The sequence below is a fragment of the Colobus angolensis genome, unplaced genomic scaffold, assembly GCF_000951035.1.
Source record: "Colobus angolensis palliatus isolate OR3802 unplaced genomic scaffold, Cang.pa_1.0 Scaffold9, whole genome shotgun sequence".
NCBI classification, from domain to species: Eukaryota; Metazoa; Chordata; class Mammalia; order Primates; family Cercopithecidae; genus Colobus; species Colobus angolensis.
The window spans coordinates 8083949-8098320 of NW_012122931.1; the positions used below are offsets into that span (position 1 = coordinate 8083949).

The 14372-nt window shown below is 54.2% G+C and overlaps 1 protein-coding gene across 5 annotated transcripts in view; it reads right to left on the reverse strand.

Moving 5' to 3' along the window:
- The window catches only part of RALGPS1 (Ral GEF with PH domain and SH3 binding motif 1), a 261883-nt gene that overhangs the window by 16725 nt on the left and 230786 nt on the right, over window positions 1-14372 (reverse strand). For 3 of the 5 annotated variants that reach the window (XM_011931366.1, XM_011931365.1, XM_011931363.1), the window contains exon 11: window positions 12305-12431. In XM_011931366.1, the coding sequence (XP_011786756.1) occupies window positions 12305-12431 (127 nt within the window). Of the gene's footprint in view, window positions 1-8466; window positions 8519-10870; window positions 11029-12304; window positions 12432-14372 lie in introns of all 5 variants that reach the window. The other 2 variants (XM_011931362.1, XM_011931361.1) reach the window with 1 other exon arrangement.

The window sequence follows — 14372 nt, forward strand, 5'->3', positions numbered from 1 at the left end:
AGAACACTTCAGTCCCAAGGGGTGTGCAAGGTGATGATGAGGAGGAGGATGGGGTCATGGGATGATGATAATGATAGGACAATGAGATGACGGGATGATGATGGTGGTGGTGGTGACAGTGAAAGTGGGAGGACGGAATGAGGATGGTGATGGTGGTAACGGTGGTGGTGGTGGTGATGAGACAACGGGTGCCAGGCAATGTGCTAAGCAGGATTCGCTCAGCATCTCATTTACTCATATAACACTGTGAGGCAGGCACTATTATTATCTCCACCTTATAGATAAAGAACCTGATGCTTGGAGAGGTGGAGTCACTTGCCCAAGATCATGACACTGGGAAGAGGCAGAGTGAGTGGTGGTGCTATTGAGGTGGAAGCGGCCAGGGCACTTCCTGGGCCAACAGCATCATGAGCATTCAGACTAGTCAAGCGGGTCTGAAAGGCCATCTTCACTCCATCATTTCTAGGTACACATTAGGTTGTAGGTATCCTGGGGATTTCATTTCAGAAAGCCCTAAGTCCCTGTTTCTGGGCTAGGAGGTTGGAGAGCAGAAAATAATTACATTGAGGCCTTGGTAACCTTGGTCTTAGTAGAAGTACGGTCCTTCCCTGGTACGGTTTGGCTGTGTCCTCACCCAAATCTCATCTTGAACTGTAGCTCCCACAATCTCCACGTGTCATGGGAGGGACCCAGTGGGAGGTAATTGAATCATGGGGGTGGTTACCCCCATGCTGCTGTTCTCATGATAGTGAGTTCTCACGAGATCTGACGGTTTTCTAAGGGGCTTTTCCCCCTTTTGCTCGGCACTTCTCCTTGCTGCCACCATGTGAAGGAGGTGTTTGCTTCCCCTTCCATCATGATTGTACGTTTCCTGAGGCCTCTCCAGCCATGCTGAACTGTGAGTCAGTTAAATTTCTTTCCTTTATAAATTGCCTAGTCTTGGGTATGACTTTATTAGCAGCCTGAGAACAGACTGATATACTTCCCCTAATCTTCTGTACACAGAGCCCTAGCCTCAAGTCCACAGAGCCTGGGTAGGAGTGCACATGTGGAAGGGCCCAGGCGATGCTATTGATCAGCAGTGTCCACCTGCGCCTGCAGACCCTGGATGGGAAGCCATCCAATTAGGCCATGGCCTATCCTGGCCACTTTCTGATGCTTCACCCTCATCTTCAGACAGGAAGCTGCTACCCTGAATTCTGCTGGGCCCTGGGATGTCCCTTCTAGCAGCACTTTTTGAAGGACATTTGCTCTCTATGGGCCACCAACTCTTCTCTGGGCAATGTCCCTGATTCACTAAGTGGATCCCTAGGAGCCACGTTTGTATTGCATGTCCCCATCCTTCTGACAGCTGAGTGGACAGGGCAACACCAGTGATCCAAGCCAGGTAAGCCAGATAAGCCAGATCTTCTCTCCTGGTGATTAGGAACCAGACCTGAGAGGCTGAAAGTGAGGCTCAGTGGCTGGGCAAAACTATCACATGTAAACTTGGGAGCTCTGAGGTATCATCCATCTTCCCCTCTGTGCACTGAGAAGTCCAGAAATCTTGTCTGAGAGAGAGTGGGGAGGGGTAAAGCAGATATGCACAGAGAAGGATGGACACAAGATGGAAGGAGCATCCTGCCCACTTTCTAGGTGCTGACTCTGGAGGAATTGTAGGTATTGGACAGAGAAGCTGTGGGCAGAGATTTCTTAGCTACCCATGAAGCAGCAGTAGCTGCCTGGCAGGGCTCGAAAACAGAGTCAAGCAAAAGGCTCTGGAACCTCGAGGCCAGGGGTTCTCTGTGCACTATTCTTTCTGCAGACTTCTCTCAGTCTCCTGGCTGGAGCCCCAACTGCCAGACTCTAGTGTTTGGAGCTAAGGGAGTGAGGCAAGAGATCACATATTGGAGAGAAACCCAAATCAGAAGCTGGCAAATTGTCTAACTGGGCTGCCACCCAGAGGATATTTGGTGAAGAGAACTCCAGTGATCCCTCGACGGGGGTCCTGGGACCTGAAGAGGCTGCAGGCTCTGAGTCATGCACCAAGCTGGGACAGGTGGCCCAGGGCTCAGTGTCTCTGAGTCTCATGCAGGAGAGATAGGTCAAGTATCCAGAGCACTGAAGCCAGGCGCCAGGCAGCGAATGAACCCGAGGAAACCAGACTCAGGGGAGGAATGAGAGCCTGGGATCCTGGCCTCAGCCACAGATGTAGGGGACAGTGAGGTCCTCTATGGCAGCCACCCTGAGAATGGCCACTGGCATGTCTGCTGCAGCCAAGGGGACCCATGACCTGCAGGATCGCCTCCAGAGGCTGGCCTGCCTCTCCCAAAATACTGCAGAGTCTGGGGCTTGAGAGGCATCCTTGTGACCTGGCAAACCTGGGCATCTACCAGGGTCCTCTGATCTTCTCAAGGAAGGAAACAAGTGTCTTTTAAACTCAGTTTTTGGGGCAGGAGGCTTGGTGCTCTGTCACCATGACTGCATTTCGCCGGTGCCTCCTTAAGGATGTCAGATGATCCCACCAGCTAAAACGAGCAGGTAAACCTCACATGGGCAGAAGCTGCATCACCCAACTCCCTGAACACCCTACAGCACCACCCCATAGCACCCTGGGGGGCAACTGTCGGCAGTGACCTCTTAGAGGGGCCCCCCTACACTCTAGTGTCATCCTGGAGGCCAGCAGGTGCTGGTAGAAATTTGCCATCATTCCGGTCCATCCCTCCCATGATCACTGAACTGAATTTGAGGACATTTTTCTTCCCCCTACCCAGCCTTAGACCCCTGGGTTGCTTTCTTGGTGGGAAGTAGTACCTACTGAGGGAAATTCATAAAAGTCCCCAACTCAGGCTGGGCACAGTGGCTCCTGCCTGTCATCCCAGCACTTTGGAAGTGGGGATGGGAGGATCACTTGAGACCAGCTAGGAAATACAGTGAGCCCCCACCTCTACTGAAAATTAAAATAAAAAAATTAGCCAGGCATAGTGGTGTGCACCTGTACCCAGCTACTTGGGAGGCAGAGACAGCAGGATCGCTTGAGCCTGGGAGATCAAGGCTGCAGTGAGCTATGGCAGTGCCACTGCACTCCAGCCTGGAAAACAGAGAGACCCTGTCTTAAAAAAAAAAAAAAAAAAAAAAGTCCCTAAATCAGTTCCTCAGATGTGGCAGCTCCACCTATATGCTAGATCTTTACTGCACCTAGCCTCATCACAGGGCTGAGGAATGGAGGCTCAGAGATACTGAGAGCTACCCAAAGGCCTGGGAGGATCCGTGGTCCTAACTTCAGGTCCCCCTGCAAGGCTGGATGTGCCTTTCACTGTGGAGGTCCACTGAGAACTCCAGAGAACAGGACCTGCCATGGGGCCCAGCTCTCCTGTACGAGACTCTTACAGACACCAAGCCCGGGGCCATCTGTCCCAGCCTGGTGCATGGTTCACAGCCCGCAGCCTCTTCAGCTCCCAAGTCCCGCCTTGAGGGCACTCTAGGGTCCTCTTCACTCAATGTCCTGGGCTGCTGCTTAACCATCCCCTCCTCCAGAAGCCATCTCTGAGCCTGGTGCCTGATGCAGGTCGCCCTGTTGGATCCTGTACAACTGCTTCCCTAACAGGACTTATTTAAGACTCTGAGCTCTGACCCGTTCCCTCACCTCCTCCAGAGCAGGAAGAGGAACAGGCTTTGTTCAGAGGGTTTTGCACTGTGCCCCCCAACCCTGCCCCAGCCTCACTTCCCTCTCACTACAGGGGCCTCCTCTCACCCTGGGCCTTCCGAGGACCCGCCATCCCCTACTCTTCGTACTACCTGTATTACAGCCTGTGCCTCACACGGGAAGGCCCTTCCACAGAGACGGGCGAGTCTGACCAGGGGAGTTGGTGGCCAAGGTTTCATAATCAACTTTGTGGCACTTTCATATTTCAACTGTTAAAAACTGATCAGTAATCATTTCTGATTATGTCTTCTTTTGTACAGTTATATGTTAATTGTTTTTCTGGGTAGAAAAGAAACATTTACCCATTGTGGAAAATCTGAAGAATACAGAGAAAATAAACTCACTCAATAAACGTACAGCCCAGAAATACTCAGGATAAGTGAGACTCTATTTTCATATATACATACATGATCGCCACTACAATTTTGTTCGCCTTTTTTAAAACACCTCATTTAAAATCCTTTAACTCGTAGGCTGATATTCTTGTTTTCATCTTAGTGCCAACACTTGCTTTCCAAAGCAGGCAGAAAAAGGCATCTGTTCTCCATTACTTCTGCTCCTGACTAAACACTCCCTTCCGTGTTGGTTTCCGAGGGGCCTGAGGTTGGTTGGAGATCATCCTGACAAGCCCACAACCCTCCTCTCCAGGTAACTGAATGTCCTGTGGCCACCTCCCTGCCTCCCTGGGAAAGCGAAGTGTGCTGGGGGACCCCCTTCTCTCCTTGCCCCTACTCTCCCCAGCATGAGGTGAGGAAGACTGCTGACCAGGGACGCTGGGTGGAGTCACAGAGAAGAGCAGGCCCACCCCTGCCCATAGCTCTGTGGTTCCTGAGGGCCCTGGCACAGGACCACCATCCTGTCCTCATTCTGGGCCCCGAGGGCAGGGGAGGGTCTTTAAGGCAGCCTGGGGGCTCAGAAGTGACTAACAAACACCTCTCTGCGTCTCACTGCCCCTCCCCGACCCCACAGGCCCTGTGACCTTGCCAAGGCTGACATGGGTGAGGAGACAGGAGGATGAAGAGTAGAAGAGGGTCCCCTTTGCTCTTGCACCCTTGTTCCACAGTCCAGTAGGAAGAGGCCCATTCCCACTGAGGGCAGTACAGCAGCTCCACAGGCCTCAGTGGGCTCCAGCTCCTGTGTGGAAGCTCTTTATGGCCGAACACTCTGGGGACCCACTGGGCATCTGCAGCCTGAACTCTGGATACTACCCAAAAAGGGGACATCTATGCGTGTAAACTCAGAGAAGGCAAATTCACCAGACAAGCATGCAGGATCCCACCCTCCCCCGCCTGGCCAGACAACAGAAACTCCTGCCTGCCTGCTAACAGTGGCATTCTTGGTAATGAAGGTGTGCCCTCAGCCCACCGGAGGTGTGTGTGATGTGGAGAAACTGACCTGGGGTCTCCCTGCCTTTCATCTTGGTATCTGGTTCTATTTCTCTTCCTAGCTTGGGCAGGCTTATTACCAGGGCTGAGGGTCAGGGCGCTGGTCGCAATCTTCAACTGAAGACTGTGGCCCCTAAGCTTCAGAGCTGTGGGGCGAAATGCTGTCTCCCCCACCATGGCCAAGCCTCTTCCTCTCCTCTCTCATGCCCTCATTTCTCTGAGTGGGGCCCAGGCCTCCCCTGCACCCTTAGCTCTGGCTCCATGGCCTCTGTCTGCTCGGGCAGTATGGCCTTCAGAGAAAGCTGTGTTCTTACAGCATCTGCAGGGAACAGCTGGTGGGGTCTCCAAGGAGGGGAGGCTCTTTCAGGGCAGGTGCTGGCCTCTCCGCCCAGGCAGGCTGACACTCAGTCTTCTGAGGAAGAGGGAGTCTGCTCCCCATTAGAGTAGGAAGATTTGGCCTGGGGGAGAGCTGGGAGTGCGGGGAGGACCTGGAGGAGCTAAGCATGGGGCCCATGAAGGTCAGGAAGAGAGAAGACCCAGGAAAGAGCATGAAGGTGAGTAACTGAAAGAAAAGAGCCCCAGGCAATGAAGATTTTCAAGCTACAAGAGGTAAATCTTCCCTTCCAACTCTCCCGTGGACTCTCCAGGAAGGCCCAGAATGCTCCTGTGCTTTTGCGAGTGTGGATTATTTCAGGGAATGTAAGAGGCAGTGCAGGGATGGAGAGGGAGGTCGGTGGCCAAGGGGCAGCTGGCATCTCCTCATCAGGACTGCACAGGGTCTGGGTCTTGACTAGAGGAGACATCGCAGGCCCACTGGCATCCTCCAAAGCAGGTGGCCTCCTGCTCCCCTCAGCAAGGTGGGGCTGGGCCAAAAGCCATCCTCAGAGGATGAGAAACAGGACATCCTCCCTGCAGGGCTGTTTCAAGGCTGCCGGAGGCAGAGCTGGGCACCTGTGCCAGCCATGAGACCCGTGCTTGGAAGAGATCCCCAAATCACTTATTCTAGACATTCAGATGGATAGTGATCTAAATGCTATGAAATGCTGTGGCCTACAGTGATCATGACAGCATTGCAAACAGCATCATCTCCCTGGGACAAGGAATTCTCCCTCACCATCCTCCTTCCTAGAAGCTCTAATCTCAGTCATGAGTACTTAGCAGGAACTACATCCACTACACCCTCAGTAACTAGTGTGGTGTCTGGCAGGGAGCAGTTGCTTAATAGCTACTGAATGAGTGAGTGAGTGAATGAAGGAATGAGCGAGTGAAAGAAAGAATGAATGAATGAATGAACAACAGGTCCAGGTCTAGCTGCTGTTCAGGATCTGTGCCTCTGATTGCCATTTGATGTCTTCTCATTGGCCTGAGGCCAGGGGAGGTGCTGGCTTGCCTGTAAGCCCTCTCCCTCAGGGTGTCCCCAGGAGTCCCCTGACTGGTGCTGAGAGTTCTGGAGTCTGCCCTTGTGCCTGTCTGGTTCTCCTTCCCACTGCTGGGGTGGCTCCCAGGGTGAAAGCTACTGATCCATTTGCCTGAGCAACCCAGATAGGTGGGGAGGGAAAAGAGAGAGCCTCTGAGGGCTGGTATATCGTCACTCCCCCATCACCCCCCATCTTGGGTTTCACAGGCAGACAAACTGACTGATCAATATGGGGCAGTCCCCATATCTGGCCAAGCTGTGCAGCAGTGATGAAGAGGTGGCTCACTGGTCAGGAGGCTGTTGGGTGTGGCTCAGCTCTGTCCACATCAGAGTGTGGAGCAGGTAAGTCATTTTACCTCTCTGAGCCTTGTTTTCCACATGTATAAAATGGAGACACTGGCCAGGTGCGGTGGCTCAAGCCTGTAATCCCAGCACTTTGGGAGGCCGAGACGGGTGGATCACGAGGTCAGGAGATCGAGACCATCCTGGCTAACAGCGTGAAACCCCGTCTCTACTAAAAAATACAAAAAACTAGCCGGGCGAGGTGGCGGGTGCCTGTAGTCCCAGCTACTCCGGAGGCTGAGGCAGGAGAATGGCGTAAACCCGGGAGGCGGAGCTTGCAGTGAGCCGAGATTGCGCCACTGCACTCCAGCCCGGGTGACAGAGCAAGACTCCGTCTCAAAAAAAAAAAAAAACAAAAACAAAAACGGAGACACTACGATTGGCTGTTGTGCAGGAGTGCTGAGGATTCGGTACATCCACGCACACAAAGCACCAGGACAGTGCTTGGCACAGGCCATGCTCAACCAAGAGCACTGAGCAACAGACAGCCCCTCTGCCCTGGGAGGAGTTGCTAGGCAGCACTTATCTTCTCTCTGCTCAATTTATGATTATGGGGACTGAGGAGAGAAGCTTCAGTGCCAGAGGAGGAGTGTGTGTGTGTGCGTGTGTGTGCATGTGAGTGCTTATGCACACATGTATGTGTGTGTGCACACAAATGTGTGAGAGTGTACATGCATGCATGCATATGTACATGTATGACAGTGTGGTTATGTGAATATGTACACAAGCTCATGTGTGAGCGTGAGCCTCTGTATGTGAGACTGCATGCATAGGTGAGCGCACGTGTACAGTGTGTGCATGGGTATATGAGTGTGTAGGGCGTGTATATGTGGGTGTGCATGTGCATGTGTGTGTATACGTCCAGGGCCCTGGATACTGGTGCATACCTGCCTTTCCTGGACATTCTGTGTCACTGGATGTTTCCAGCCTCCCCTCAGACCCTGAGTCGCCATGATGCCCTTCACCCCTGGTAGTGCCACGGCTGTGGGGGCACGCCCTTCACAGTGTCCCCTGCCTCCCTGGAGATCACCTGGCTCTTGGCACAGGAAAACACCAGTACATGGAGCTCTGCGATGGGAATTCCTGAGCAAGAGGCCTGGGGCCCTGACTGACAGGCTCTCCCAGGAGCCGAAGTTTGGGATCCTCAAGGGATCCTCAAGGGAGGCAGAGGCTGTGGCCACTTCCCTGTCACCAGTGCCTAGCAGGGTAGGGGTCGATAAATACCCAAGGCCTGAGGCCATTAGACTGCAATATTCTCAGACCCCACCAGGCGGAGCCACATGCCCATCTCAAGACCAGGCCATTTCTTAGGCTTCCGGTTTCAAGAACCCACACTTTTGACCAAATCTACTCCCAGGCCTCCTGCAGCTGTGCTGGAGGAAGAGACTCCTGGATCAGAGGAGGTGTGGGGCTGCTCAAAGCATGGGGGCTGGGGCCCCGACACCCATCCTGCTCTTCCATCCTCCCTCCTAGTCAGCACTGCCCTGGCCAGGCTGCTGGAGGAGCCACAGAGCAGCCTCACCGAGGCCAGCATGGGGTGGGTGGGGCAGGGCCCGTCCCTGCCCGGGGCCTGTCTTCAGCTCCCTCGGCCCTGAGCACCGCCCCTGGGAGGGAGGCCATGCTGAGGCCACACTCACCTTTCCAGCCCTGAAGACATCTCTTCACTAAACTCTGAGCTCTCACTACTGCCTGGAAAAGGAACACAGGTCAATGAGCACAACGGCCTCACAGAAGAGGGGCCCGTTCTCCCGGGTCAGGCCCCTGAGCTCACAGAAGTGCCACAGAAACTGCTTCCTCACATTGGGAGCCTCGATGTACTTGAGTTTTTGCTGCTGCTTGTTCTAACTCTGCTCTGGGAGGGTCAAAGAACCACCCCATCCCACTGTTCCAGGCAGGTCCTCTACGACCTTCCCACTGCCCCCGAGGGCCACAGCTAACTGCCCACTGGCCCGCTGGGGTCTGGGTCTTCAGGCTTTCTTCTGGGCCTGACCTGGCTCCACCACTGCCTCCCTTCTGGCCCACATGAAGCCAGGACTAGAACAGGCCTCACCTGGTGAGGCCAAATGAGCACCTCTTCCTCTTCCACAAGGGTCAGGGCTTGACTAGACGCTGGTCACAGCGCAGGTACCTGGCATTAGATAGAAGCCTCAAGGGAGAGCCCCTGCAAACCCCTGGTCAGTGGGGTCACAGAGAGGGGCTGGGTCCCACAGTTTTGCTACCTGTTTCTCCTTCAGGCCTGCCCCTCTGGGCTGAATGGGCGACCCTGCTTCTCCCAGGCTCTGTAAGCCCTCTTGAAGGAGAGATTTTCTCCTGTCACCCAAGCATCCACACGCAATGCTTCTGGACTGTCTCTCAGACCTCAGAGGCTCTGAGGTTCAGTGCTCTTTGCCTGAAAGAGCACCAAGGCCGAGCACTGGGAAAGCAGGAGGGAGGGGATCCCAGGCCCCTTGGCATCTGTCTGAGTAATGGCCCTCATCACAGAGGGGAGGACCAGCCCAGCTCCCAACAGGGCACATGCACACATGGCCACTTAATCAGGGCTTTTGGCCCCAAACAGAAAAACAGTTTCAATTCCCCAACTTGAGGAGCCGGGAACCAAACAACCTTGTGATCTCCCGTCTGGACGCTGGACAGCTCTGCATCTGCCTCCGTTTTCTGTCTCAGGAATAGCAAGGCCTGGACTCAGGCACAGCTCAGAAAGTTTTCTGGATATACAACAGCTGTTCTGCTGAGTGCTGTTGGGCCGGCACTCCCCAGAGGGCATTCCTCAGAACCCAGGTCCCATTCCAAGGAAGAGGGTCCCATGACCAAAGAATGTGGACACTGTGGACTCTGATGCCTTCTTAGAGGACTTCTCCCACCCACCAGCACAGCCGCATCTCTGGGAAGAAATCTGCACACCTTTGCTCAGCCCAGCCTTTCCCCACGCATGACCTGGAACTCTTCTCCCAAGGCACACCTCAGAACCCTGGACACATTGTCCTGAGCCGTTGTATAACCCTGACTGGCTCCAAACAGGATGACCTCCTCTGAGGACAGAGGGAGACACAGAACATGCTTGTCAGACTTCCAGGACGTGGGAGACGGCGACCCCTGGACTCATATTGCCCACGCCCTCTGAGACTGACTTGCTTTCACAGGGACGTGGGACTGATTCCTGCCCATTTCTCCTGTCCCCTCCCGCCCCTCTGCCCTGCAGTCCTCACAAAATCAACTCCCAGCTCGGCAACTGGTCTAACCAATGGCCGTGGGAGGACTCCCTGCTAAGGGAAGCCGAAAGACACACAGACACACAGACCACAAAGGCGTAGGCATACTGAAAGGCAACAGGCACCAGAGAGAGCACTGGCCTGATGGCAGTATTAACAGGGTGCTGCCCACCTGTCTCAGCTGACCTGGACACTGCGGGGGTACGGACCTACAACCAGAGCTCAACACCAGCTTGAGTCCTAATGTCAAGTTCGTCCTATCCCAGCCTCAGCAGCACAATTTCTGCCTCTTCTGTTGCCATAGCACCATGTCTGGCTGCCACTCAGTGATGCAATTTCATCCCTGAACATCAGCTTTTCATCCTCCCTCCTTCTAGCTCCCATTGTGAAGACAAGTACGCAGTGAGAACCCTGTAGCCACCCAGCTACCCTCCCTGGCAGCCTCTCCTGCTTTGCCCTGCAGGGCCCTGTGGGTCATGATCCCTCAGGGACAGAAGCCTGACTGTGGTCCATTCTGGTCTAGGGAGTTGCCAGCCAATAGCAGCTGATCTCAGGAAAGTGTTTGGCTGCTTTTTCTACCTGCCTGCCATGCCACCAGCAGGATGACGACAGATCCAGGGCTCTTCATGAAGCCCACGAGGCTAGGAGACAAGGGTTTCTCTGGCTCTGGGTGATTCCTGCAGGCAGCCACCTCTGTAGGGAGGTGAGAGGCCACTGGGTCCCCCAGAATGATAGCGCCACTGGGCATGGCACAGTGACACAGAGACAGACACAGAGCACACACTGGGCCTACAGCCCACCAGCCTATCATGTGCAGGCTGGAGACGCTTACCTAGGGAGAGTCCATTGGTGACAGCAGAGGAGGAGGTCAGGGCCAGGCCCTTTCGGGGGCTGCGGGACTCTAGGACACTGTCGTCCAGTAGGTGCCTTGCTTTCTCCGATGGGAATGTCGCACTTTTACTCTCAACTACACTCAACTGACACATCATACTGGAAAACGGAAAGGAAGAAACAAGGCAAAGCTCCTTATCTATGGAGTGACAGTGGTTACACCTGCCTGGGGGCCAGAGCAGATGGTGCAGATGCAGGAAAAAGGCCTCCACCCAGAGCCATGGTACAGCCCAGGCTCTGTCCTCTCTCATGCCATGACCTTGCGCAAGTCACATCCTTTCTCTGAGCCTCAGTTTCTCCATCCATCCAATGGGGATAACGATACTTGCCCTGCCTGTCTCCCAGATGGCTATGAGGCTCGAGTGAGCAGATGCTGCTTCTGAGTGATGAGGCCGCACAGGTGAGTGGCAGTGGGCCTGTGGCCAGGATGTCTGCTCCTGGAGTCACACGCACCTGGTCCAGGCCCTTGCTCCGATGTTTTTCCACCATTGCAAGGAACTTCACCTTGTTGAACCTCATTAGACTCATTCTCAAAATATGTAATAATAGCACCCACCTCAGAGGCCTGCATGGGGACTCAGGGAGATCATGCTTGACAGGCATGTGCAAAGTGTCTAGCACAGAGGGCTGCTTAACACTCAGAGAGCAACTCTTTCTCCTCCAGCCTTGGAGCTCCTCCAGGGCCTGCCTGGGCTGGGCTGAGGCTTGTGCCTTGCAAGTGGTAGGTAGGTAGGTAGGTAGGTAGGGAAGGAGGAAGGGAGAGAGGGAGGGAAGAAGGAAGGAAAGGAAGGAAGGAAGGAGGGAGGGAGGAAAGGAAGGAAGAAAGGAAGGAAGGAAGGGACTCATCTGTTCGGAAGCCTCTGCCTAATGCCCTGGAGACACAGGCACAGTTGCCCCAGCCATGCCGAGGACTCACACATGTCCCCCAGCTATTGGGCCCCACAGGGCTGATGAGCCAGCAGGTTCACTGCTCTGTAGGCAGATGCCATGAGAAACTGAACACCGCCCTGGATGACAATCACTGGTGTCCACTGGACTTTGGGGTTTTTCCATGAGTCATTAACTGGGCTTGGGCAAATTCTCTGGAACGTCACTGCTACTTCCCTGCCCTTCCCTGCACCCTTCCTCCACCAGCTGCTGAGCCTGAGACACCTGTCAGTGGTGTGGACTCAGTGCTGCCACAGTGCCCCTCAGCTCTTCCCAAGCTCACACCAGCCTCAGGAAAGTGCACGGGCCAGGATTCCAAGGGCTCTCATCAGCAACTCCCAGAACAGGGCAGGGGAGGGACCCCGTCAGCAAGCGTTTCCCTGCACTGTGCCCAGGCCCATGTGCAAGACGGTCTGAAGCCCGGGGGAGGGCTTGCTCAGTCACCCACTTGTTGCCTAAGCTGTGGCTCTTCCTGTGTCTGGGGACTGGAGGTGTGGGGAGGCTGCCAGCAACAGACGTATCAGGACAGGTGGGCCTCCGGCTGAACCTCGCACAAACAGAGCCAGCAGAGGGACCTGCAAACAGAGCAGAGAGAGCAACAACAGGGGTTATGATGGGAGGGTGAGGGGCTGTGCAGGCTGGGTTGGGGTGTGGAGGCGGTCCCCGGGTTTGGAGTACAGCAACTGGCCCAGCTGTCACAGATGGGGCAAAGTTCATAGGAGCCCTGCAGCTTCTTACTCAGTAGATATTGATCCTTCACTCTCCATATAGTAATTGACTCCCCAAGGCTGACAACCAACTCTCAGGATGGTCAATGTCCTGCTGTGCATGGCACCCCCCGGCCAAAGGGAGGGCACCATGGATGGACATGGGGATAAGCAGCCTAGTCTTGGCCCTGCTTCCCCATGGCATGACTTATCCAAGGACACCCAGCTGGTGAACAACAGAGGTGAGACTTCAAAGTGTGTCTTCTAGGCCGGGTGTGGTGGCTCATGCCTGCAATCCCAGCAATTTGGGAGGCCAAGGCAGGTGGATCACCTGAGGTCAGGCGTTCGAAACCAGCCTGGCCAACATGGTGAAACCTCGTCTCTACTAAAAATACAAACATCAGCCAGGTATGGTGGCACACACCTGTAATCCCAGCTACACGGGAGGCTAAGGCAGAAGAATCACTTGAACCCGGGAGGTGGAGGTTGCAGTGAGCCGAGATTGTGCCACTGCACTTCAGCCTGGGCGACAGAGTGAGACTCTGTCTCAACAACAACAACAAAAAAGTGTGTCTTTTAACACCAAGTCCATTCCCTTACCCCTGAGCTCTTACACAGTCACTTTCTGGTCTCTGTGTACTCATTAAACACAAAGGGCCAAGAGCACACCTAGACAGATAGGGTTCAGATCTTAGGTCTTTCATGTGTTACCTGGGACCATGGATAGGTTACTGAACTTATTCCTTGAGCCTCAGTTTCCTCATCTGAAAAGTGGGAATGATTCAACTCACCTTGCAGGTGGTCAGAAAAAGTCCATGAGGTAATGTACGCAGACTTTCATAGTTCTTAGCCCTCATACTTAATTTATTATGGTAATTATTACCATGTCCTTCTCAACCCAGTCATGGGGCTAACAGGTCACCAGAGCCAGGGAGTTAGGGGTGCAAACCTCATTGCACTCAATACACAGAGACTGAGGCTGAATCCTTCATGCTGGCCACATCTTCAGCTATGTCTGGAGGAATGTGACCCTGGCCACTGTGGCACTCTTTAGTTTGTCTGGCTTGCGAAGGGAGGTCTTTAAGGGAGGTGACTCCAAAGGCTCGCCTAGCTCTGGCTATCTGGCCCAGGTACCAGGGGTGGCTGCTGCCAGCTGAGTGCTCATTTCCCATAAATTGCCTCCTCTGCCGTCCCCTCTCCTTCCCAATCCCACTCTGCACAGGCACCTTCTCCTTCACCCGCCCCCACCAATCCCTTTATTAGGCCTTAGCCAATTTTCTTATTCTCAATAACATTCCAAAATGTCACTTCTTTCCTTAGTGCCCCCAGGCAACTCCAAGACCCCAAACCTTTCCAATGCTGCCACTCTTTACTTCAGTGACAACACTGGTTGTCAGGTGGGACCTCTCTCACAGCCACCCTTGCAGTGGCCACGCACACCTCCATTCACACTGGCCTTCCTGCCAGGCCGGGGCCCATCTCTTCTCTCAGGTCCTACCCATCTCCTCTGAGAATTCACTGCCTCACTTTCCCCTTCTCTCTCTGACTCCTTCCCCCGGCCTATAGGCAAGCTCTAGTCTCTCTTTTCCTGTAAGCCAAGGTCCTTCACTGGATCTTTTCCCAGCAAATGGAGGTCTGTGCTCCTCTAGTCACTCAGCTCTGACTTCTGTACCTAATGACACGTCCACTGACCTCCTTCTTGCCAAACCAATGAAGGCTTGTCAGCATCTCCCAGAGCCCTTGGTACCTGGTGCTCGGGGTCACTCCTTCTCAACATGCCCTCCTTCCTTGGCAGACGCTATGCCACAC